Raw genomic sequence first — 27,869 nt, 5'->3', positions numbered from 1 at the left:
GTGCGTTTTTTAGGACAAAACTTTGACAGTGGCTGAACTGGTTTTACACACAGGTGTGTGTAACAAGCGCATTTAATAACTCCCTTCCCCTTCTCAGCCATCTTTACGGGAGACTCAAGCGAACTGCCGCTCTGGCGGGAGGGATCCTCGCTGCCCCTCGGGCACGCTCCCGGCCCGCCTGAGGCGGAGCCTCCCTCAGGGCCAGTGACGGTTCGGGGGCCGGGGATCGGCCCTTGCTCTCACCCCGCCGGAGGTGGGGGCCGGTACAGCGCCATCCCGGCAGGGAGGGCAGGGCCCTCCCTCGCGGCCGGGCGGGGAGCGGGGAGGCGGTGCCGCGGCCGGGCGGGCGGGCCGGGCCGGGCCGGGGCGGTGCCGGCTGTGGGGCGGGCAGGCGGCGCTGGTCGCTGTCCTGGGTGTTGAATCTGCTGCGGCTGCCTCTCGCCGGAGCCGGGGAGCTGCTGCGGGAGGCAAAAGGGCGGGCGGGCCGGGCGGCATGGAGTGAGGGCTGGCGGCGGCGGGCAGGGGAGCGGGACAGCCGCCTGCGATGGGCCAGGCATGATGGGGGCGCTCGGCTCCGTCCTCCCGCTGCTGCTGCCGCCGCTGCTGCAGGTCCTCGCCGCCGCCCCGCGCGGCCAACCGCCCTCCGCCGGAGCCGCCGCCGAGGCGCGGATCGGTGAGTGGGGCGAGGGGCGGGAGGCATGGGGGCTGACGGGGAGCGGGGCCGCGCCGTCCCCTCGCTCTCTCCGCTGCTGCCCGGCAGCTGCCTCAGAGGCAGCTCGACAGGCCCCCGGCGGCCGCGCCCGCACTGCTGTCGCTGAGGGGCTCCGTCCTCCGGTCCTTCACCACCGGCTCCCGCTGAGGGGACCCGTCCTTAGCTCCTTCACGACCGGCCTCCGCTGAGGGGACCCTCCTCCGGCCCCTCACGACCGGCTCCCGATGAGGGGACCCTCCTTCGGCCCCTCACGACCGGCTCCCACTGAGAGTCCCTGTCCTCCGGCCAGTCGCGACGGGCTCCCAGCCCCTCACACCTCCCGGATCCCGCCTCTCCCTGCCGGTCCCTGGTCACCCCCAGGTCGGCCCAGGGCCCCAGCTGCCCCAGCCGCGTGTCCCGGGTGGGATCTCTGGGGGCACCTCCAAGGACCCGGCCTCACCAAGTCTCCCCACATGCTGAAAACTTACGCTGAGACAATCACGAGGCCCCTAAAGTCGAGGCCCACCAGTGGGGAGTCACCAAAAATGCTTCCAGCCTCCACATATTTAACCCTCCTCCCCGCTTAGTGGATTCAGCCCACGAAACTGCCCTCCCTTTTGGAAGCCACGGGAAACCCCCAGGCCACAAACCCCCAGGTGGAGCCCAGCCTTTGCTGGTGTCCACCCTTTACTCATGCTGCTGAAGGTGGAAGGCAGCACTGGCTGCTGGCTAAGGCTGTTTAGAGGTGTCTAAAAATACCCACTGCTGCCCAGTGAAGACCATTAAACAGTCTCCTTCTGTCAAGACTTCCTTGAACAGCCCCTTCCTCTTTTAGAAGATACCGTCTGCAGTAAACATCCCCACCTGCTAAAATGACCCACACTAACATGAAGGGATCCTGAAAGCAAACTCTGTGCCTTTAAGATGTTATTGTCTTGTGCCACTCTCCCGGGCAGACCTCTACTTGCACTGAGACACTCACGAGTGTATGCTCACCAGAATTTTCTCCAATGAGATCTACTAATAAAGTCAGTCTCCTTTCATTTACAGTATCTTTCCGAAACTCACTTTAAGTCAAGAAGGTCATGACTTGGAAAATTTTGTATTTTTTCCCAGTTTAATACCTACCCAGAGTGGTTATGGAGATCAGAGAGGGAAAGCTAAACTAGCTGTCCCTAAGAAATCTTTTTCTGACAAAAAATAGAATGACTTTAAGAAACAAAGGAAGCCTCCCACAAAAGTATCACTGCAGTCTTCCTCATGCACATTCTGTTTATTAAGAAGGAATTAAAATCAGCTGACCATATTTTTAATGAGACTTCAGTCAAGTGGCAATAAAAATGAGCTATTAGATGCTTGCTATAGTGAAGGTAGCGATGCAGGGTTTTGAGGACAAATGGTTTGGGCTGGATATATCCCTCCCTCCTCTCTCCTGGTTGCTATAGATATAGACTGTTTCTCCTAATCTGCTGAGGAGAAAGCTTGCATAAAAATATTGAAAGTAATAGCTGTAATTTTTACCTTTACTAATGCAATAGGCTATACATTGTGCTTTCAAACTAGTCAGATTTTGATTCTCTCTCCCTAAATATAAAATGCAAATCAGTCTGGGTCACAAAATATTTTCCAGTGTGTTGTAGCTACAAAACAATCTTTGTGTGTGTCACTTCCCTGTAGCTTCTCTGTGCTTCTGCCTTGGCAAGGGTACCTGCCTGACAGTTAAGGCTGTCCTTGCGTGGAAGGGAATGGGGAAGAGCAGGCTGGATCTTACACAGTGAATGCAGTGGTCTGGGAGATATAATTCAGAGACATTTCAAGAGCAGTACAACAAGTTAAGGCTTTCCGCTTCTTGCTGGGATAGGGAACTAACTGATATCTCACAGATCTCTGTGAAAGAAGGGAGAGGATTTATTGTTTGACAAGATGCAGGAAAATGTTTGCATTGCTGGAAGTGAAACAGTTTTAGCTGTCTCTTCCCTTAGACTTCCTTTATTTCTTTTATTGACCAGTATTTCAGATCTCATTAATCTTGACTCCAAACTATTATGATGGATTATGTTCAATTTTAGACTACAATTTTTAGACATGAACAGAAGATGCAACTGGAATTTTACAAGGTATCTGAGCTTTGGGATTATTTGTGGTTATAAGTGGAAGACACTAATTTGGTTTCTTCTTGTGCACAGTCCTATCTTCTTTAATTAAAAATTGAACACAGGTGCATTATGAAACCTCTATAATATGTACTGGAAACAGCCTTAAAAGCCATGTAATTATAGAAACAGCTTTTTATTAATTTATTCCTATTTAGTGTTTCAGAAAGTCTTCCTAAAAGCTGGTTCAGAAGTAGAAGTTCATGACCTTTACCATTTCATAGGATGTTTTAATCCAATTTCATTATTTTCCTCTCTTTTTGGTCAACTTTTGTCTATGCTTTCCAATCATCTCCAAATGGTGACCTATTTCTTTTGTAACATACTTACAAACTTGTTTAAGAAATTGGAAGTTTTAAAGTTACATTTAAATAAGATTAAAGATTTGGATTTGTGCTTCTTCTGCCTATGTAATTCATGAGGCTTTGTAGATTGTTCCTGTGGGAAGGTGGTTTTATAAGATGCTATTATCAACAAAAGCACATATTATTCCATTTCTTGACATTTATAGTAGCATTTGAAATATGAAAAAATGAGGAAAAGTATAGACCTTCCCCTCTCTCTGTCTCTTGCCCAGGTTTAGCCCAGGAGAGATATTCTTATCTTTTTCGCAGAAAAAAATCATGTAAGGTCATAGTATTGTTCATTAGTCTTTGATGAAACACTGGGGCTCGGAGTTTAATATTCTAAATAAATCTTTAATTGTTTATAAGCGACAGTCCACTTAAGATTATGGAACTTCTTTTTGAATGTTTTACAAAATAATAATCTGTGAACAATATATCCTGATCATGTTTGCTAAATTCCACAGATTTGGGTTATTCTGTTCCCGTAGTGATGGTTTTATGGATTTTTTTTTTCAATGAGACGTTTTCTTATTAGAAAATAATTATGCTGAGGAAGCAGTTAAACTTAAAATGCTTTCCAATAAACACTAAACAGTTACTTCAGTAAAAATTGCAGCTCTAACAAAGTTTTTCATGCAGTTGTATGGCTTTTAAAGTAGACTAATCTATTCAGAAAGTTGCAGTGGTATTTTATTTTTATATTACATCAGCTTGGTGAGGTAGAGAACTTGAGAACAAAGTAAACTGTGAACATTCTAATCACATTATTTCATTAGTCCTAAAATACTGATACTTTACAGCAGAAGTCATCCTCATATGTATTAGAAAAGAGAGAAAGTGTGTGCTTGCTGCAGTGCCTTCACATTGACCTCTAATGTGTAAAATGAAGCTTATAACCTTCAGTGAATATGAGTATAATTTTGCAATATAATTTGATCTTTTGTGCTGTGTGCAATCCCATTTTTCCATCTGCATTTTCTTCTTAAATGAATACATTAATATGCTGTGGAAATTTCTGGAAACAGTTATTCCATTCACAATGTAAAAGTTCCTTCAAAGTCATATTCAAATCATCATATGCAAAATTTTTTTAAGTCAGTCAAATACCTGCAAATTTAGTTTTTAACTAACTAGCAAAAAGACAAGTTGGTCGCATTTCAACTTATAAACATGAAATATTCTTCTAAACCTGTATCTGTGAGTTCCTGACACATACAGCGAGCAAAACTGTGTCTTACATTTCACTAGAGTTTAAATGTAATTGAGGATAGAAACTACTCAAAGACTTTTTTAAAATGTTGCATGTTACTTGTAGGATTTTCACAAAGTACAGAGTGCATGTTTAACAGTTGAAAAATATTTTAGACATGGGTTAGGAGTTTAAAGTGATTAAAGTTGATCAGAAGTAAGAAATTACAAGAGCAGGGACTTCATTTACCATTAGTAGAAAGCATTTATCCAGTGTTGATTCATAAGTTACAAGAGAATGAAATAAAGAGGAGGGCAGATGAAAAAATACATCTTTTTTTTGGCTTTTCGGTCAGCGCTGATCCAACAGAAGAAGGGCTGGAGCGTTTTTGTCTATGGGTGTTTCATGGGAAACAGCAAAATAGTGTATCTTCTTTTAGTTCTTGTTGCATAGATGTTACCATAACAAAATTAACATAACTTGTTCTCAGACATAGTTGTCAACTGTCTTGGAGATCCATGAAGACTGAAAGTTTGCTTCTTGCAGCAATTCTGAGCTGAGATGAAGCTCACTGAAGTCAATGTCAACCTTCCCATTGTCTTCAGTAGCATTTGGGTCAAAATGCTGGTTGAGGCTTGTAGCAGACTGGCTGAGAAAGTAGGGGAATTACAGTGTTACCATCTGTTCAGTAGATAAAATTGCCTGACTTTCCAGTTATATTTATTTGGAACTTCTCATAGGCACTCAGGTATTTTGATATCACATTGATTTGGTGTAATTATTGATGATGGAGTGCAATTTATGATATAATGTTAGCAAATAAAAATATCAATAAAATAATTTAATTAAGACAATGCTATGGGCTCAGAACTTGAAGGATTCAATGTAGGAAGTTGTATGCTTCCCTTCCTCAAAAGTATTTTTGTATATTCTAGAAATGTTTCTAAGTAATCAATTATGTTAGAAAGCAATTTGAAAGTAGCTTGATATCAAGGCATGTCTATATGTTAGTTCCATTGAATTAAAGGTAAGAATATGGATTAATATTTTTTACATCATGCCATGACCGTTCTACAATATCTTTTTATTATCTAACTTGTTTTTGTTGAAAGTTTCAAATGGACAGGAAGTGAATTATTTCTCTATCAGTAAAAGGAAGTCATTGTAGGGTGCTCTAAAGGTTCTTCATAGGATGGGTTTTCTAGGGAGATTTTTTTTCTTTCTGTTTGGTTTACTGATTGAGAGAAAACAGACAAGTTTTTGGAAATATGAGCTCATTCCTGCTTTCTATGTGAGTGTACCCCAACATTTCTCTGTATTTGGTGAAATAAAAGAGAGTATTTCTACTTGTCTTCCTTCTTTTTTTGCTATCAAGGAGTAATACTAGTTCCAAAATCTTCATCATACCACACTGTCATCATACCATGCCATCAGTAATCTAAATTAGGTTACTCCTAGTTGTTAGATCCTGGAATATTTGGGCAGTTCTGCTAAAATAGCAAAAGGTGGTTAATACTGACACACTAATGATAAATAGGCAGTTGTCTTTGTACTTCGTTACAGTGAACAGCAACGCGTACAAACTTCAGTGTGGAGAGACTGCCCTTAGTGAGAAAAGGGCAATTGCAGTCCCTGAAGGCAGTGGAGCCCACTGATGAGCAGGCAGTTGAGGTCTCCTGCGTTGATCAGATTTCCATTGGCTGGAAAAAGAGCATAAGAACATGAGCTCAGATGTAGCTGATTCCCATATCCAAATCCATAAGAAGTATTCCTTCCTGTGGAAGCCAAAAGGCAGTGTATATTCCAGCTTCCTGGAAACACTATATATTTTGACCTTATCCCACTTACACTGTAGTCTAAAATTTAGATAAATCTCTGAAGTTATTCTTACAAAATCAGCATACATAAGGTCTTGCTAAAATCTGTGCTGGTGTTTACAAGCAGTTTTAGGAGGGCATTGAATAAAGATTGGAGGAAAGATAAGTCTGGTTTTGGTGATAAAATTGGGAAAGGAGGGAAAGTATACCACAGGGAAAGTGCCCTGCTAGTCTCCATCAAAGTCAGGATGCTGAGCTGGATGTATATTTATTTAGGCTCATCATGGTCATTATTAATAAATCTAGGAAGGCAGTAAGTAATATTGTTGAAGTTTTATGTTTGCAAATGAAGAATAAGTGGGTGAAGAGCATGTTTTCAGGGAAACAATTGGAAGAGAAGCCAAGGAACAGAGGCACGTTGGGATTGAGGGAATGAGAAATTAAATGTTTAGTAGAAGTAAAATTATTGGAATTGGAGATCAGGATTAGTGAGTTGTATATGATCTGTAAAGATGTAAACTTTAAGATGTTTAAACTTTAAAACTTAAACTATAACTTTTTTTTTTTTTAAGATAGAGTGGAGTTACTTTTTCTCATGGAAGAGACAGTCAAATGCAGCAGCAAAACTGAGATGTTCAATGGACCAGTTTGAGGCATGAGAAAATGAGGCGAGGTGACCAGAAGGAAAAGGGATTCACATATTAGGAATATTAATTCATTCATTTAGGCCAAAGCTGTGGCAAAAAATCGAGTCAGGAAATGTGTGTAGACTATGAGAAACTGCTCTGGGAATAGAAAGGATTTATTTCTCTTAATGTAAGGGGTGGGATTCATCTAACTAAATGTAATTATTTGAGCTAATCATTCTAGGCTCCTTTTAACCTGTATCTAGTTTATAAATTTCAATTAATTCTACTCAACTGTACATATCTAACACAGGTCAGATAAGTGTCTCCCTGAGTGCAGGTATTGCTTTCCACTTAGTATTGTCTCAGTCTGTTTCCCAGGCTAGGGTGGGTATCTGGCTGTAAATATCTATGCACTGCAATTTAGCTATTCAAAAATCAGAAGCTCAGGTAAAGTTGGGGAGAGGTAAGCACATTTGGAGAGGGATTCACTGGTCTCTCCCCATTGAGGTGAGACAAATGAAGTAGCTTAAACTAAAGTTAGGTTTGTTGAGGATGACCTACTACATTACTTCAAAACCACAGGCATGACTTTGAGATATATAGATTTTGCAAGTAAGTTGTTTAGGAAGCTCCTACATGTGAGTAGTCAGGCATGTAAGGGACTGGAACCAGGGAGATGAATGGAGGATAGTAGTAGTTCTGGAAAAAATGTCTCTGAGAAAATCATAGAATCATAGAATTGCCTAGGTTGGAAGGGACCTTTAAGATCATCTAGTCCAACCATCAACCTAACAAAAACCATCAGTAATCTAAACTATATCTCTAAGCACTATGTCTACCCATCTTTTAAATGATTCTAATAAAAATCACCCTCTGGTAATTGCAAACAAATGAAGGTGACCTTTGAATGAGATATAATGGAATGAGCAAGAGAAGGGAAAAAAGCAGGTAAATGAACAGGAGGTCTGTAGGTAAGAGAGACAAATGGTGGGGGAGTCTGGTATTGGAGAGCTGAAGAAGGGGACCATGAACGCTTACTAGTTTGGGATAGTCAAGAGAGAGCATGAAGGGCATGGAGGTTAATGTTACATAGGATTACTGAGTTTTCTTAAGTGAGTTTTAGGGGCTTTACTTGTGAGGGGGATGGAAGGGCTCTATTTTTATCTCAACTATTTCATAGCCTCAATACACCATAGCATTCCCACTAACAGTATACCATTCAGAACAGCTGTGCTCATCAAAAAATTAGGAAACTTTTTTCTGAAAAGATTAGAGGGGCTTAACTTTATAGAATTTATTTCTTTTGAGAAGTAAAGTAGCTTAGTAAATTGCTGCGTCTTACTGTGTTTTTTACTATAGTTTCTTTCAGTGAACATTCTTAAATACTAAACAGAGTTTATTGATGCACAGTCTCTCTGAACGGACAGTTAGCACTTAATGTTGCGCACCTATTTTGCTTCAAACTCATATGTTGATAAAACAAGCTATTTTCATGTGTAAAAATCAGTAACTAGAAGTTTTATGGGAAGTACAGCTGGTTGTAGTGGGTGTAAGGTCTTTTCTTTCAGTCATAGCTTAACAGCATGCAATGACAGTTACATAAGCTTGAAATCACAGCCAACAAGCCAACAAGGTAATGCACACAGATATATGTGCCTCCCAAAATGTAATATACTTCCAGATGTCCTCATAGAAGACAATGCAACTGAGACCAAACACACGCTACATATTATAATAAACTTACAAGGTTCAACAAAAGTCAGGAAATATCCAGGTACATGTAAACCCCCCATTTTTACTTCCTCCCTGCCTAATTAATTGTTGATCTCTCAAGTTTGAACCTCAACAAATTCTGCAAAATACCTTACAGAAATCAATCTTGGATGCTGAAAAACTGATGGATATTTTGGATTTCTGGCACACAGAAATCTTCTGCTCTCATTATTCTGCAGGAGATAATTACGTGTCTGTCTGTTGCTGTCCTAAAAGAGCTAAAGATATTATAACCTCTTCTCTTGTTAATATTCTGCGCTGCACCAGGAAAGGTTTTTTTTCTCTACAACTTTTTTAGTTGGTTAATACAATTCAGTTAAACTCAGAGCAGCTGTTTCAGACAACTACTTTACTTCACCTGGAAGGTCATGCCTCATCTTCATGCCTGAGGAGGAGTTTGTATGTTAAGAAATTGCCTGTGTTTTTTCAATTATTATCAGGCTGCAGCTTTGCGGTACAGAATGTTTGGCAATAACAAAAGTTTATGGTATTCCTGCCAGTGACTGCTTGATCTTGCCTTTGTAAAGGGTGTCAGTTTGGCTGAGACAAAAAAAAATGGACCAGCCTTGCTCCCAGGCAGTGAAAACAGAGTTGGTATTAGTGCTGGTATCCATGAAATGGCAACAGGGAACTGGGTTTGGGGGTAGGATTAGTTTATGCCACTATTGCCCCTGAGCTCTCCATGGCATGAAACTTTGACTTGCATCCTTCTAAAAGATAGTCTCCTATTAACCTGACTTCTCTTACACAACTGATTTGTAAGTTAGACATTAAATTCTATTTACTCTTCAGCCCTGAATTAAAAATGTGGCATCAAGCATTATAACTCTTGATTAATGCATATAATTCACCACCAAAGAATGTAAATGTCTATTCTATTTTTTAAAGCATGTATACATTATGGTGTATTTCTCTTGGCAAAATGATTTGTTATAGAGTGTGGAATACTTCATATACTTGCTGTTTATATTTCAGCTTTATTTGATATCTGATATGATAGATATTAGGCTATCAAATATCTTCAGTGAGCTCTTTCTCATAAAATCTTCTTTCCTTTTCTAGATTTTAGCACAGCTCAGTATTCTCAGTATGTAGTCCATGCAATGCCTTACTTACCCTAGTAAAATATTATACACAACTTCTTCTGTGACCTGACCTCACCTCTCATTCCAGCTTCTCAGCTAAACACTGTTTCTTATTTTCATGGTATTTTCATGTAACCCTGTGGATTACAGCAACTCCTTCCATTTGCTGGGGAAGGCTGTAGTCACCAGTGATTATCCCAGTTCATACTTATGTCCCAACAGAAGAACAGAAGGAGAGGAAAAGGGAAATTTGGGAACTATGCATCTGTCATGACTTTCTGGAAACAGCTGCATATCAATGAAGACAACATACCAAGGTAAATATCATCAAGCATTTAGGTAGGTGAACACATCTTGGAGTTAGTGACATAGTTGGCAGAGATAACGCCCCCCCAAAATTCTTCAGCACAGGGTATTACTTTTAGATTTTTGATTTTTGTTTGATCTATATTTAAGAAATGTCTGGGATTTTTTTTACCCTTGAAATCTTGGATCAGATTTTGCAATTTTCTTTTTCCTCAATGATAAAGTGAAATTTCAATTGTTAAAGTATTCCTGTTAGGACTACCTATCAGGAAGTTTATTTTGGTCAACTAGGTCAGCTCATAATAACAATTTACCAACATACATTACATGTAGGGGATGATTTCCAAGGATGAAAGGCAGTTATAAAAATTGCATATTCAAAACAAATGTAATAATAGTGAAAACAGAAATTTTGAAGGAAAATCCAAAGTTAACTGATGCTATCTGATGAATTTCCATCTTAAGCGATGCAGAAAAAGAAACCGACCATGTTCTTTGGGAGCAATCACTCACATTTTAAAATAGTGTAAAATTTATAATGCTATAATCCAATAGGATTTAAAAAGCGGAATGGGAAGGTTGTTTTAGTACTGTATCTGGTTGGTTTTATGCCACCCAACAAGACAAAGATTTTTTTTTTCTGTCCATTTGCTTTTGTTTCTCTGAGTAACACCTGCTCTAATGAGTTTATAATCTGAAAGTAAATAACTGAGAAGGGAGGAGGAAATGGACACAGCACACAGGCTTGAGAACAAACAGCTGTCAAATGGCTGACATTTTAGAAAGCAGAACACACAGCTTTTATGAAGGATCTGATTCAGCTTGAATGAAGGAGCTGATCACACCCAGTTGTCAAACTTTCCTAATTAAACAATTACTTGTGAGAATTTTCGAACAGTACTTTACCATCTTCAGATTATGGAACTACTTTCATAGTTTAGCAGATAGTGAAGAACTCTGAAATGATCAGCTACCTGGTGATGGGGTGGCTACTCAGGTTGTTAAAAGGAGCACAGTTGTGCACCTTTCTCTTAACTTGCAGTTTAGGGAGGTTCATGCCAGAGAGACTAAATTAAATAGCAGTCCCTGTGAAGGGGGGGATGAGCCTCACCTAACTCTCTGCATGAAGCTGCTAGAATCTGAGTTTGGCCACCTAATGCTCCTTAAACAGGGTGGGCTTCCTGTCATTCATCATCTTTCTTTTTGTCCATTGAGTATTAGAATAGTACTAACTATTCATCACTGCACAAAGACACTCTGTTATCAACAGAAGTATATAAAATGCAGCCTTTTATGGATAGCTTCACCAGTTTTCCTGGAGTTGTTTTTGTTTGGTGTAAATAAGAATGGTTGCAGGTCCAAGGTTCCTGGATTTAAGGTGATTTAAGGCAACAAATATTTGAATAGGGCTTACTTAGAGATGGTTTTATACAATATGTTTAGCTCTATTTAAGATGGAGTATTAGCAAATAAATATTTGAACATTGTCTTTCTAGTTAAATTTCCATTGTCTCTGTTGCAGTCTGGAAGATGGCCTTGGCTCGGGAGTGCCCATGTTTTCCTGCTCTCTGACAAAGATACTCTGCTTAACTCTTCTCATTTGAGAGAATTCTTCTAGCCAAAGGATGGGCTTTGGTATTTTAGTAGCATAATGTCATGCAACCCTGATTCTCTAAAATGGGGTGTGAGCGTTACTTTATTTGGGATTGTCACTCCCTGGAAAACAGAGGGTGTAGTGTTCTGTAGTTTGCCAGCCACACCTGAGTCGCTCCTCAGTATTAGGCAATGTTCATGTACAAATGAAAAGAAAGTAAGTGTTCTATTCTAGACAGCATTCAGTAAAGCAACTATTATATAAAGAAATACGTGCAGAAAAAGATCGCATAGAAGTCTTACACCTGTAATCCTGCTTTGGCTTCATCAGACTGTCAGGTTAACCTAATTATCAGAAAGCTTAATGAAATTTCCCAGAAACAGATTATTGTTGGTCAGCTTTCATCCTCCAGAGTGGGTACTGATTTAAGGTGAAGAATCTACCTTTCTACTGTGGTTTCTATCAAGTGAAGACTCATTCATACCTGGGATTTTTTTCCACCTTCCAGTCCCTTCAGCTCTTATCAGCTGTGCTAACAGAACTCTGTTTGACCAGCTTCACCATTGCCATGTAACCTTTGGAAAGTCCTTCCAGTTGTGCAGATGTCAACTAAATACCAGTTTGTAAAAAAGACCCAGCAAACAAACCATTTACAGACTGCAAATACGACACTTCCTGAACATGTTAGAGAAAATACGTAACTTTCTTATAAAGTAAAGCTTCAGAAATTATTTATACAGATGTGTATAAATGAAAGCAATGAATGCTGATAGAGACCAGATATGGTGGCAAACACAAAAACAGAGAAAAAGGGGAGAGAGAGGGTTAGGAATAAATAGCCTTTAAATGTGGCAAGCTGGAAGTTAGTGTACTATAATAATATCTGTTATGTTGGAGTCAGTACACAACATCTTTTTCCTACTCTTTGTAAGTAAAAAAGTTAGCAATCTGGCAGATCTGCTGGAAATACGCTAACCTCATTATGTAGTTTCTTAACTCTAGTCCATTCCTCAGTATTTTACATTATATTTATTCATAATCTATTTTTATTCACATTTCATTTGTGAATAACATATGTCAGGTATTATGATGATTTTTTCACACATCATAAATCACAGGAGAACTGTTTCTATAATTGTTTATTACCTGAAAGCTATGATTAAGTGTGTCTGTTTAATTTTGGTTCTGATTACCAATGCAAATACTTAGGCATGTGCCTAACTATAGGCAAGTGCTGTTGTCACTTACTTAGTAAACAGGACTGTTCATCCTTTTTGCTTTCAGCATGGGAAAAAATAGGTCACAGCAGTTTTGATCGTACCTTGAATTTTTGTATAAGCAGGATTTTTATTTCACTCATTTCTTTGGTAATTGAGCACTTTAATGACATCAAAATGTCACACACTAGAAAAGTCTGTAATAAAAAGTGCATGGTGCTGTCACCTGTGTATATTTTTAGGGGTACTTAAAGAATTTGTTGCATTTCCAAATAAGATAATTGGAACAGGGTTTTAAAAATGAAACTAGATAGGAATTCCTCAAATTACCTCGAATCTGCTGTTTGGAGTGCTTTCTGCAATAATAATACTTTGTGTGTTTCATTTCCTTTTTAAAAATTGATACGGTACACCACTTTCAGATGAGTTAGAAGCTTTGGTTTTCATTCTTCTCAAATGAGTAGGTATCTGGTGACATCTGGGAAGGACTGTAAAAACCTACATTTGAGAAGATGCAAATGAACTGAACATTTCTCTGAAACCAGATTGGTGCCAAAAATCCACTAACTGATGCTTTACAACTGCATGAAAACTGAAAGAGGTTGTTCCTCCTTTTCCCAAGATGGTCCCCAGTATGCACACTGCCAGCTCTCCCCCAGAAGAATGACTTCAACTCTGGACCTTAGAGATCAGCAAGAGAACACCAGGTATCATGTAGTTATAGAGCAAATAAATATAAATCCCTGTTATAATCCCCAGGTGCTTCATGAATGATTTTTGTATTCACTCTGCAATTTCTCAGTTCATATATTAGCTATGTGTAGTTATTCTCCATATGTGAGAAACTGGAAATAGCTTTTTATTCTTGGTCTCATCTCAGGAGGTGCAAACTTATATCTGCAAATATATCTTTTTGCAAATCTAAGGTTTTTTTTTTCATGAAGATGGTATGTTGCTATAGGATAAAAAATTATTAGGAATTTTCCCTTAGAGGCAATTGAGAATTCTCTCCTCAGAAGAGAAACTACTGGGTGGCTAAGGGGAAGGAAAGTAGGACAGACCACAGCAAGTGAGAAGTCATTATGGAAATAGCTAAAAACTTTAGTTCACCTTTTCCATTACATTCTTACCCATGCTGAATATAAACTTGATTCCTCTGAAGAGTTGTCTGTGCTTTTTAACTTGACCTAGAACTCTCTTAAGACAGTGTATAAATTTAAAGGGCTTATTAGGAAGGTGTTAGCAACAGTGAAGTAATATTTTTCAGATTTGATAAAAAGCTTTAGTGTCCTTCTTGAATTAACCTTTTCCAGATTTCGCAGTAAGAATTTTTTGCAATGTCATATATGGTATTTGTGGAATGAATTATCAAAAAATAGTCAAGTGGTGCAACAAGAAAAAGCATGATTTCAGATAGTGACTTTTGTTTTTAAGAATCTTGCCTACTGTATTACTTTGCCATTCCATTATATGAGGCTTTAAAATACTAGTGGAGTCATGATTCCCTTTTTCTGTGCATCTGCTGAGTGACACATCTGTTGGTGGATCAGATCTCCAGACTGGTATGAGGCCTGATAGATCTGAGGGTTGTCTGACAGTGGTGGATGGTTGGCAAATGGGAAGATCGTACCAAGGTGAGTGTCGTGGCGTATTTCCCCATTCTTACCTTCTTTCCCTCGGGAACTGCTGCTGATCACTGTCAGAGACAGATTTTGGTCTAATGTGATGTGGCACTTGTACAGCTTGCTCCCAGCAAACTTTTGACTAGAGGAAGCTGAGCAAACACAAATAGCATCCCCCTGAATAATGCCTGTGTCCCCCTATAGACCAATGTGGACAGGAGACTCGCAGCCCTGAGGATATTCTGACTAATGACAGAAAAATTCTGAAGCAGACAAATATTCTAGATGAAGTTATACACAAACTTTCCTCAAAATTAAAAAAATGTATAGGCACAGTATTTGTGAATCAAAAATTATGCTAGTATTTGCTCATTAGGCCCTGAAGCACTAATATTTTATAAGAAACAAAATGAAGTGGATTTTTGCTAGTAAACTGCTAATACAGTGCCAAGTATTTCTTGCCACTGTGGGCAGAAAATACACTAGGTTAAATGGTTTTTTTTAGACTTGTGTTCCAGCCAGAAGTCTCTAGTCTATATCAAAGTGCTCCCGCTGGGTTCCCATAGCCATGGAAAGTATATAACTAACTTTGGTAGCAGGAAAAACCCCATGTCTTTGCATTATACTTTCAATTTCAGTACAGAAAGTGTGAATGGAAAGATATTACATCCATACAGAAAGCACATTATTTCAAGTATTATAGACTTTTGAGCCGGATCATTCTACCCACCTAAGTAATACCATTACTTCTGCCTTCTGCCTGTTGCAGAAGGCAGCAATTTAAGACTGCATAGCAGTCATAGCCACTCTGTATGGTGGCACGTGAAAGCTATTGAAATCAAGTTACATGGACTTTTGAGTAAGTGGTGAGGGGTCTAGAGAACAAGTCTTTTGAGGAGTGGCTGAGGGAACCGGTGTTGTTTAGCCTGGAGAAATGGAGGCTCAGGGGAGACCTTATTGCTCTCTACAACTACCTGAAAGGAGGGGGTTGGTATTTTCTCCCAAGTAACAGGCGATAGGACAAGACGAAGTGGCTTCAAGTAGTGCCAGGTGGTGTTTAGATTGGATATAAGGAATATTTCTTTACTGCAAGTGTTGTGAAGCATCGGAACAGGCTGCCCAGGGAAGTGATTGTGTTGCCTTCCCTGGAGGTATTTAAAAGACGTGTAGATGTAGTGCTGAGGGACATGGTTTGGTGGTAACTTGGCAGCGCTTTGTTAATGATTGGACTTGATGATCTTAAAAGGTCTCTTCCAACCAACATGATTCCATAATTCAATGATTCTGTGAATGTAAGTGGGATGGGTATGCCCTGCGGCTGATCTCTTGTCTCGGCATTGGGAAAGAACAGGACAAGGATTTGTTTTATTTCTTGCTTTAAAGACTTGTTTTTCAATAACCAGTTACCCTTCTGCATCATTTCAATGATCCAGTACTGTTCTGTATCATTTCAATGATCCAACAATGGTCCAGTACTGTTCTAGAAGGACATGTGCCATTCCTAAAATTGTGGTTTCTGTAACACTTGTGTAATGTGGAGATTTTACATGAGCACTGGTGAGATCCATCGCTATTCAGTTTATGAGAATTTTTGAGCTACTAATCTGGGGTACTGTATTTTGCACGCAGAGAAGTATATATATAATTAACAGAAGAAAATGCTGGGGTTTTTTTCCTCAAATGGGTGTCAAATAATAAAAGTGCACCATCATGCATGACATCTGTGTAAGAGGGAAGATAAAATTGCAAGTAAGCTGCATTTAAAGGGAAAATAGCTCTATAATGCACTCAGAAAACATGTAATTGAATGAAGTAGAAAGAGGTGCAGTAGGCATGTATTTTACTCATGTATCATCATCTTATACCAGATTGGTGGATATTGTAACCTCAACTGAACCCATTTTTTCATTGCCTTGTTTTATTTTCACAAATGCACAAAGTCTTTAAAAATAGTCTGGTGTGGAAACAAGCAAACAAAGGATGATAATATTGATGAGAAAGGCAATACAGCTTCAGGAAGATCCATTAATATTTTGTAACCTTGAAGTCACTCGGTTTAAAGAAGCGTGACTTTAGAAGGCTTCTTTAAAGGAAGAAGGTGATACATTTTAACTAAAATGAAGCAACTTTGTTCCTTGTAATAGTACTTCTGGTTATCTGAATATGCAGTTTAAAAGAGAAGAGTTCCTTGAATCTTCTAGCTATCAGAACAGGTTTGTTCTTCTAAAATAAGCCTATAAATGTATATTTATCACTTTCTTTAAAATAAAGATCATGTAGGAGAATAAATACATTTAACTCTTCACCAAAAATTACTACAGTGACAGAAAGTGGCTGTTGTTTCTCTCCTCTTTGGCTGTTGTATATAGGTTATTTGAGCAATGATTGTGAGTTTTTGCTTGACTAGCAAAAAACCTCAAATTGCTCCCAAGTGCAATATGGCTACCAGATACTGTATAGCTGCTATTTTTAACTTCTCGAGCCATCGGTTTTGTGTGATTATTGGATTAAAACTCTAAGTGCAGTACAGATACTGAAGTTATGTTTTACAGGAGCAAACAGAACAACAAAATAATACTTTTGCATGGTTCTGCCTCTATGCTTTCTTTTTCTTTCACTCCTTAATTGCAGCACAGACTGTTCCTTGAAGAGGTTTTAATTTTATCTGTTCAACCTTTGGAATTTTTTTCTTATGGGAGCTTCTCGTATTTCAACATTTGCTTTTGCTCCGTATCAGGACAAAAATGAAAAATGAGGATGTTTTAATGGAATAAAACTTTAAAAATAGATTATTTTTGGAGGAGGCAAAGTACTGAAACATTAAAAAAAATTTTTTCTAAGGTACCACTGAACTTTGTCAGCCTGAACTGCCAGGTTTGTCAACCTGAGAGCAGGGAGAAGGTTTTGCTGCTCCTGATGCTATAAATTGTATCTTCAGATCCTCGTATACCCATGATGGGCAGGAGGGAAATTGCTGAGCTACTGCTGCACATCAGAGGCCTCAGTCTTGTTACTGAGTCAGGTTTCCTTGTTCAACTCATCACTTTAGAAGGGGGATTTGAAACCCCTGATGCACTGCAGTGTTAAATTGACCCCAAATTAAATATTTTTATTCAATTAACTGGAATAATTTTTTACAGTTTATCCAACGAAGTGTCTTATTAGAAGTATCCTGTAGAACCTCAATTTTCTGAAAACTACATTTTTAATTGAAAGACATGTTGATGGTCTCCAAACAGCTTTCATTTATATACAGATCAGAATGTTCAGAGAAGTTAGTTGGTTTTGTTTTAAAAAAAAACAAACACCAAAATAAAGCAATCTTAATTTTGCTTACATAAGAGCAGAATGTGAGTGGAATGTCATGAAAGTGGTATTTCTAAGCTTTTACTTCTCCTTGATGTATCAGCTGGATGGTCTGGTTTTTTATAGCGGGAAAAAAAAGGCTGTTTTCCAACTGTCTTCAAAGAATATGCTGGTTTCAAGAAAATTGGTGTGTTTTTATGTACTTTCAAAAGCTCCAGCTTATTCAAAAGACCACAAAATGCGTAGATATCTGTCCTCTAGAGGGAATCACAACAAAAATGCATTCTGCTCAATTTTTCAATTATTTCCTAATCCCAGACAGACTGGAAATTATACCTATTGACAAACACCAGGAGAAATAATAACATACAACAAATTCTTTTTCAGATCTAGCAATTTAGTACTTTCTCAGAAATTAGACTGCATTAGATTAGATATTTAAAATTTGACTTTATTTTCTTTTGTTTAAATATCCTAAAAGAAACGTTTCAACATCATTTTATTAGAGAAAACTTTTGCAGTTCGTTGTGGGGTCTGGGATTCATCTCATTTCAGGTGTCTGTAGTTGAGTCAGTCACTCTGTGGTCCATTTATAGTCATTGAAGAGAAAGAGGCACTTATGGGACATAATTGATCTGACCTATTTTACGTGTCTGCTTCAGGATGAGACGAGTGGTACTCCAGGAACATTTGGCTGAAATGACTAGATTTCCATCAACTGCAGAAGCAGCATGGTGTGAGCAGAGGCTGTGTTATAGACAGAGAAATATAGAGGAGTATAAACTCTCATCCAAACTCTCTAATATATCTATCTCCATGAACCTTCAAAACTTGAGATCTGCATCTTAACTTCAAATGGGATAGTTTTCAAATCCTCTCTCTTAAGAGTACTATTTAATGTTAAGTTTATCATCCTTAGCAATGCTTTTGTTGTACCTAAAAAACATATTGCACAGAAGGCAAATGTATTCTCTTGCAAAGTTTCTAAAACTTAGAGAACCAGAGTAACAGGAACTCTGTAGAATGACAGCAAGATATTTATTCTCTTGAAGTAAACTTTACCTCTACAGCAATGAAGCATATTATAATTTTGGATTAAATGATATTTTTGAAAAATCAATTCTTTTGAATTTTTTAGAGTAATCTCTTGTTTGTAGATTAATTCTTTGCTTGAAATAAGCAATTACAATATAAGAATTTCCCAAGTACCAGCACAGACACCCTTGACTGAAAATACATTCCTTCCTTCTTGTCCTACAGTATAACAGACTTCATGATTTTGATGATTATTTGCTTCATGATGCTTTCTCATATTCAGCATAGCCTTTTATTTTCTCAGAGTACTAACTTGTCTTGATACTGTGAAAAGTGCAGAGATACTTTTTAGGGATTTTTCTTTCACCCGTGTTCATTAGAAAACAAACCTTGTCTTTACATCTGATGTAGACTACTTTATATAGAGAAATACTGATTTTTTTTTAAATTTCAATAAAGAACTGTATAGTGCTTATGTATTTTTTGTTGCCACCAAGTGTGTTGGGAATTTTAAAGACCTTTGAAAAGATGCATTTACAGCCTGAAAGGGTTGATGAATTAGATAGACAATATTATAAATAACAAGGTTTTAGAAGTTGCATAAATGAATAGTAATATAAAGATAGTTAACGATATGCTCTTTACATTAACTTATTTTGTCAGTGAATGCTTTTCTGTAGTAAGAAGAAAAAAATGTTTAGCTCATTGGAGTAAGAGAAATATGTAGTTATTGTGTGCTGGCAACCCAATTGCACTAGGCCAGAGGGGCTGAAAAGCTGTCTGTAGGTATGGGTAAGGACTGACAATTAGTTACACACAGGGACATCTTCTCTAGTGGTCCATGACAGTCATGAAGGACTGTGTTTTAAGCTAAGCATTAATAAATAAAGGAAAAGCTGTATCTTAGTTCAGAAAGGGGACTCCAAATGTATTAACAGCATGAATCAAAGAGTGAACAAAAATGCAAGAAGCTGGAGGACTCAAGTTGTTTGAGTGTTGAAAGAGGAGGGGCCGACAGGAGAGGAGAGGAATATTAGGAAGCAGATTATGAAGGGCTTTGAATGTCAAGTGGTCATAGAACAGGATTTTGTTTCTGTTTCCTGCTATGTGACATTAAGCAAATCATGACATTTCTCTATTTTTTATGAGCGGAAAATGTGGATAACGCCTGCATACCAAGTAGGGAACTGGGGTGACAACTCTGGTCTTGGTGCAATGTAAGTGAGGTATTTATACTAATTTTAAAAATTCTTGAATGATCATGGTGATGTAAAACCATTAGGTTTACAGTTTCCTTGACCTTGCACTATATTTTTTAGTAGTACCCATTAACATATTTTGCTGCAATCAAGATTTCTGCAGAGCTTAATTTCTTTCTACAAAGCTTTTCATTTCTGGAAAGCAAGTTTCTGCAAGGTGCTTTTCTTTCTAATCTGTAACCATATTGAATAGTTAATGAGGAAAAGTGCTTCTTTTTTGGACTTAATGATCCTAAGCTTTTTCTTAAAATACGTAGATAGGAGATTATGCTGTATCACTAACTGTTAAATTTAGTGTCCCTATTCATTACATAAGAGGAACATGTGAAATAGTATTGTCAGCTGCAGGAGCAATCCTTGCATTAATTGATATATTGGTTTTATTTTCCAAATAAGATCTTGCCACATAGGATATAGTGGTACATTTTGTAAAAAAAATACAGCACAGCAGAGAAACTACAGTATTCTGGAGGGAACACTTGGTTTTAAGTAGACCACTTTTATGCCAAATGATGAATTTGTAATGATTCAGGTTTGCTAAAGGCAGGAAGAAATCAACTACACTCTTGATAAATTGAATAAAAATAATATTTCACGTGTGGTTGGTCAACCTCCAGAATACAGCATTGAAAAAGGAAAATATTCAAATGGTTTAGGAAAACAATGAATTCTACTGATGCCCTTCTTACCTGTTTCTCATATGCCATTTTGCAGTGCTCTTAGGTACACTTCCTGAATTTATTTGGAAGATATGCTCACAGTTACATGAAATTCTAATTTGTACCACAGATAGAGCCCATAAATTGAAAGTGCATTTAGGAGTTTCAGCAAAAGATTGCTGTTGCTTTTGTTGAAGGTGAAAAATAGCAAATAATTAAATCTGTTTGAAGTTCAAGAATGGTTGTGAGGTCCCTGATGATTTCCCACAGTACTGTCTCTAAGGATTCATGTTTACCATGTCCAGCTGGCTAAAGTAATATGTCTCATGCTGGTAGATGATGACCAGACCTGGATTTTATACACTTTCACTGCCTCCCATCTGGATTTCCGTGGGGTAACACACAGTGGTTTAAAGTTATTGTTTCTTAATAAAGAGTGAGTAATATAGAACATAGCACTGTATGTGTTCAGCAGCACAGTCAGAGGTAAGAACATTTTAGTTGTTCTCTGCTCTGAACACTGGTCTCCTACGGATCAAGCTCAAAGCCTTTATCCTTGTTTACAAGAGACTCACTAGCCAGATTCCTGATCCTCTAATAGTCCAAGATATCTAATGGCTCCACCAGAGATGTAGGATGAGGACTGCTGATAAAATCTCTCCTCCTCAAAAACAAATCTTATCTACACAGTGGAGAGGGGCTTTTGGGTAGTTTGAGGCTTATACAAAAAACCTGAAGCAAGAGTGAGAACTGTCTGAGAGCTGTCTCACATATACTCATTATGTAGATTCAATTTGTATTCTGTCCAGTAATACACAGTACATATGCTCATAATTTGTAAAAGACAAGTAAGCAGCAACCCTTCTCCAAAACAAATACCACTGGCACTGAATGAGCAAGACCAGGAGAAGTTCACAAAGAAAGGAAGAAATAGGGAGAAAACTATTTCCAAAAGTTACATATCAGTCATGTCACTTGACAAGCACTGGAAAACTGTTGGACGTGATGGCAATCCAAAAGCGCGTAATGATAAAAAGTTCTTCATAAAGTAGGACGGAACTCATGTTTGAAGATGGCAATAAGTTTATTGACATTTGAAAATAACTTACTTTATCTTTTCTTAATATAATGTTTTATGCAAGATGAGTGAGAGATCTGGGGAATACCTATGTCTGAATGAATCAATTTGTGGGAATGTTGGTGGCTTAGATAAATTAAAACAAAAATAATTTTTCTTTCTGTTTGTATTTTGCCTTTTCTCTCACCTGTAGTAAACTACTTGCTGTTAATATTCCTGGTATTTTTACTAAAATTATACTTACTATTGATTATGACCCCAAACCTATTTATAAGATCCAATGCAATAAAAGTCCTCTCTATACCTCTGGAAAAGTGGATTTTGAAACATGGAGGTTTGGATTGAGGAGAATTTGGAGAGTTTTGTAGTTCTAGTAAAAGAAGGAAGTTGCTAAATTTTTCAAGAAAAAAGCCATAATTAGTGGTGGAAAATGGCTGAAGCTGAATAAATTAATGCTAAGAGATGAGTAGTTTTTAATCACTGGGATGTTAGGCCATCAAACCAATTTGAATGGAGCATATAATGCAATACTTTCACTCAAACAGAAATTGTGGACTGATTGCAGCACCCACCTGATGATACTTGATGACATTCTCTGATGTTTTTAATGTAGAATTTCATGGTCTCTTCTGACCTTGAAATCTGTCAATCACACTTGTGTTTATCTCATACATTAGAGTGCATTACATTATTGTGAAATGCATTCTGTATAGATCTTTGCTTCTTCACTGTTCCTGTACTGTTCATGCAATGCGAATGGTGGTACCTATTAATTCCTCAGTAAAATAATTTTATGGTGGTTTAATGATTAAAACAAATCAATTTTTACTTATTCCAAATGATGGAGTCTAAGAAAATCTGGCCAATTTTACCAGCATACAAAGACAAAAATGCTTATCAGCTTCAGTTGAAATCTATTCGATTGCAAAATGTTGTTTTCTTTTACTGTATTTTGTAATGAGTTGACCTGTAGAAAGTTGGTATGGATTACTATTTTGTATTCAGCATTTTTACATTGATTGCTTGTAGTCATATAAGTTAGCATATCTTATGTTATTTACTATTTCCATACAAATTGCAGAAGAAAAGGATGGATGTCCTCATTCTATGAGTGCTAAACAGAAAATAGTTTTCCTTTTTTTCCCCTTTGTACTATTTTTAAATTGATGTTTGAGGACTTGCTCCTAAAACACTCATGTCAATAGGAACAAGATCAAATCCTGAAGTAGTAAATCAGAGAAATAATTTCTTAAATCGTCATTAGACTTCTTCCTAGTTCTTGCTTTTCATCTGGACAAGTCTTGGAGAAGAGTGGATTCTTTCAAGGACAGCTTTTCTCTTGAGGACAGTGGTTTTAATCTCCTCCAGAGCTATACAAACTTTCCTAAAGTCTTTCATTGTTGTTCTGTCTCAGTAATGTAGCAGCATTTCAAGTGGAGTTTCAAAAACACAGTGAGTTATTTATTATCAAGATAGTACTAGGATGAGTGCATCTAGTTGTTTTATGTTGAAAAACAGAATGAGCATTACCGTGTAGTGTACTCTTAGATGTCACTCCTAGTGCTCAGTGTAAGTTGCTACAAGTGAAATCCTCAACATGTAATAATTTTCCATGTACATGTATGTGTATATATATACATATATGTTGTTAATACTGAAATCCAGTCCCGGGCTCTCATGCATTCAGGTACTGATTCAGTAGTGCTCACAGCAACTCACTGTTTTCTTAAATACTCACTGCGTTACAAGGCCATACACACTGAAATCTTCTTCAGGGTTCTCTGTTGTGATTCACCACCAGTGCTAGAAAGCATTAGAGCCACCACTGGATTCTTCTGCGCTTGCCTGTTTAGTTCCCTCCGCAGTGCTTGTGGTCAGACAATCCAAATATGGCTGGCTGATTTTATGGTAACTGGGAATGAAGTTATGCATAGAAAAATCTGACTAATTTGAATTTAAAATATAGCAATAAGAGCTTTGGACCTCAAAAAACTGACTGAATTTTTATTCTTTTGATGGAAAAGGGATCATTATTCTTTTTGGCCTGGCATTTTGCTGCAGTGCAGCTTTCTATGCCTTCTTCTGCAGCTTTTTCTGGTGTATTTCTCAGTGAAGAAATAGAATGAGTCCTGTGACTTCAGGTCAGTACAGGATCATGCCCCAGTGGGCACTGTATCACTGGCTCATATAGACTCTTTAGTTTTCTTATTTAGTGCCAAAATCTACATCAAAGGAAAGGAAGCCAGCAGGTGTTCCACATATAGCACAGAGAGAAATGTATTTGAGTTCTGTCTTTTAGCATTTTGCATCTGCTGCAGAGATTTTTAGGGAACAAGGAAAGGCTGAAATGCAGTCATCGTTCAAAAATGAACATAAAGTTTATTCAGACACTACTTACACCTAGACTATTTTTTGTATTTAGACAGTAGAATTGTCTTATTTTTAGAAACAGCTCCTAATCGCTTGCCCCCTGTTGTTGTGTTTAAGTTTTGTACAAATGACAGGAAAAATAACTGGCAGACAGTACAGTAATAGTAAAAAAAACATCCGTGACCATAGAAACATGATAGGATCACACCTGCCCTGTGTTTGTTTGAGTTAGAATCATATACAACAAAAATATACCTAGAAAAAAAGTGTGTTTTTAAAGCCTTTTTCCTTGAAAATATCTGTGCTGTCAAGGCAAATGGGACATGAGTCGTTAGGAGGTGTGGCCTCATTTACATGCATCTCATGTCATGTTTTTCAAGAATAGATTAAATGCTTTTCAGTAGCACTAAACTTTTCTTGTTGACAGCAGGAGCAATTGTGGTTTTCATAATAAAACTGGCAATATAAAATAATTTCACCGTATTTTGCTTCCATTTTACAATGAAGGAATTTGTGTAACTGAAAATGTCAATAAGGAGATAAATTACTGGCTTTCACAGTGAAAAAATAATAGTATGATTTTCTCATGGCAAAAGATACAGCAGGTATCTGAAAAAGTAGACAAGAACAGATATTTTTGAAGCAGCAGAGGTTTCTTTTATTCCATATTCCGGCACATATTTTTTCTAGCTATTGAAATGTTAAAATTCTTTTTCTAGCTGTTGAAGTAATGAAGCTACTGAAATATTTCTGTCCTTTCAAAATTGTTAAGAGAGAGCTGTGATTGTTAGAGGGTACTTCAAAACAGTGTGCGGTTCTAACACTTTGTCCTAAAGAAAGGCACATCCTTATAGACTAAGAGTCTTAATGTATGTCCAGCTTCAGCTTCTTTGAGATAATGGTGCATAAGTGTCACAGCTGTTTTGCTAAATGACAAGAAATGTTGAAAGTGAGCCAGAAAATGTTTAGACAGTGAAAGCAGCAAAGAAAGAGTATATTCGTTGATCACTAAAGAAGGCTGCTAGCTGGTATCTATAAGGGCATGACTGAAGCTACAGAGAATGCTATTATACGCTTGGTGACATATAGTGTAGCTGTTGGTGATGACCCACTTTGTAACTGTCATCCAAATACTGACCAACCCCCATTACTCTGGGTCAGACATCTTGCTTGTTGTTTTCTGGGAATGATTTTTTAATGTCAGCTAGTAAGACTGCTTCTTTCTTTTTAAATATTTCTTTTATTAAATTTTACCAGCAATGTAAGAAATATCAACATTTAGAAATGATTGCATGCCTTTTAGAAGGTCTTATGTTTTAGAGACCTGAGGGACACACCTCAGTGTGTTACACATCTCAGAGTGCTTTGTGCAATACAGAATTATGAAGCCAGCTTCACCGGCAACCCTGTGTTGATTCTAGATCTGAGAAATTACTGAAATACTGAGAGAATTGCCTTGCTAGGAGTGAGATGATTCAAGAGTTGGGAGATTTCCCCTCAGAATCATGGGGTAGTTTTACTGAATTTTTTTCTGACATAGAGTACTGTCACCATTCAACAAATGAAGGCTAGAAACATGATGTATGGCAGATTAGTGTGGTAAAACAGAGAAAATGAGAATGTTTTTTTAAATGTGAGTTATGTAAAACCTAAGTTATAGACCATATGTGTATGTTTCTACCTATGTAATTATGGACATTTGAAAACTTTCCCTATCTAGTCAACACTAGTGAATGAAATCCGATTTCTTACAAGAAGTGCTTACCTATATCCAGAATAGAACTACCCTGGTGATGTATCTATCTGTGATGGAAAGCCCATGTTTTTGACAGGGGGTCCAATCATTTCTAGAGGAGTGGTTTCTCGTTCTAGTAATTAAGAATTTGAGTAATTTAACATCATTCAAGGTTATACCACTTTATGGAGATGCAAAACTAAAATTTGAAGGCAGGACATTGTTAGACTAGAATCCTCTACATACATCTGAGATATAAAACTGCTTTAACTGAATCATAATAAAAGTCAGTGTCGCTACAACGATGTAAATTATTGGTGACTGAATTGTGACAAATTTATGTCGACTTGAAATGAAATTTTTTGATTTTTAAAGACTCTTTGTTAGATTCATTTTTAGGAACAAATGCAAACATTTCATATGAACAAAAGAAAAGAGATGAAGAGCTGGATTACCAAGGGGATATTTAGGCATAATTTCCAAAATGGTAGAGATGATGCCTTCTGCCTCTCTCACCAGGCTACTCAGCTGGTCCATTATATTCTGAGCTCTAAAGATACTCAAAGGTGAGTTGGTCCTGTTGAAGCTGTCCCAGTCTGTATAAAAGTAATTAGGTATTAACCAGGTCATCGGAGCAGTTGGTGGTTTGGGTTATCCATGGAAACTGGGGTGCAGGTCTTTTGTCTCAATGAGGGCCTTTTTGCTCAAATTCCTCATGCTGTCTTTGATAGACCTAACTGCTAAGGTGCAGCATAGCAGAAAGCACCAACCACATTGTACTTTCTCCATCAGAACTATTAGCAAAATTCAGCTCAAATTACTGAATTAGAGTTGCATTTATGAAGCTGAGATTGCCTGGAAATTATATCTTTGGTGAATTAATCTTCAGTGAAACAAATCACTAGATCTAGTGTTTAAGAACAAGTTTATTTTGGGGTGTTTTTTTGTTGGTTTTTTTTTTTTTTTTTTCACTTTTAAATTGAGTAAGAAATCCAGGCTTTTCATACAGACAGTCTTTCTGCCATAGAGCACTAGGATGAGTATGGCCTAGGAGTACTACTCAGATAAGAGTAACAGTTCGTTTTGTCCAGGAGGAAGAATTCCAAGCAGCTATCATTACTAGAGGCAAATATTTCCATTGGTCACAGTAGTAGTAACTATTTTTAATTGCTGACAGTTAACAATTCTCTGCAAAATGGAAACACCTATAGCCAGTAATTACAGTCTTTTCTCATTCTTCAGCCCTGGAGGATTCTAGCCCCTGCCAACAATTACAAAATCTGGCGCTCCTGGCCTGTGCTGCATATTAGGTTAAACCTAAGTAACTGTCAGGAAGGGAAGATCTCATACCCAAGACAGATGACCAAAGTAGGGTTACATTTCCAAAAAGTTTGAGAGCTGCTGCTTTACGCAATCCTAGAGGCATAGATTGGAATGAGCTGTCAAATACAGTTTTTCACAGGCTCTTGTTGAGTTTATATAAGGAGGTGGAACCTACCTGCAGAACAGGATGAAGAAAGAGAAGATTAAAAGAGACATTGAGTTCCACTGGCTGAACTCTAGGACAGCAAGAAAAAAGCTGAATGAGTTTTTTTATACACTTAGCTGAAAAATCTGTATCTAGTGATTATACAGGCTGGAATAGTAAATGTCTAAGGTTTTGGGCTTTTTTTTTTTTTCCTTTTTCCAAAGGTTTATATGATAAAGTCAGAAACGCAATAAGGATTATTTGAGGTGGCCCTTACAGAAAAAATTGCATCTTCTGCAGATACACACAGTTTGCTGATGACCTGGTAGCATGGACATATCAATTTGAGTGTGATGTCCAAGTCTGATGTTTAAGTCGATTTGCTTTATATTAAAGAACGTGAATTTAATTGTATGAAAGTAGCATATGTGGGTTTTTTTCCCCAGTAACTACGGCTCTTTTAGCTTTCCAGCGAGATTTTGCTACTATTGCAGATTTACACTCATGCTTAGTTGCAATGCTAATAGTGGTTTAGA

General features: G+C 37.9%; 1 protein-coding gene across 1 annotated transcript in view; it reads left to right on the top strand.

Moving 5' to 3' along the window:
• Window positions 1-353: 353 nt before the first annotated feature.
• PTPRN2 (protein tyrosine phosphatase receptor type N2) overlaps window positions 354-27,869 on the top strand; it is a 661,189-nt gene continuing 633,673 nt past the window's right edge. Inside the window, exon 1 of the mRNA XM_074574140.1 lies at window positions 354-673. Within this exon, the coding sequence (XP_074430241.1) occupies window positions 556-673 (118 nt within the window). The 5' untranslated portion in view covers window positions 354-555. The remainder of the gene's footprint in view (window positions 674-27,869) is intronic.

The sequence above is a fragment of the Larus michahellis genome, chromosome 2, assembly GCF_964199755.1.
Source record: "Larus michahellis chromosome 2, bLarMic1.1, whole genome shotgun sequence".
Classification (NCBI taxonomy): domain Eukaryota; kingdom Metazoa; phylum Chordata; class Aves; order Charadriiformes; family Laridae; genus Larus; species Larus michahellis.
Note: the sequence above shows the minus strand (reverse complement) of the source record. Positions and strands in the feature narration are given on the sequence as shown.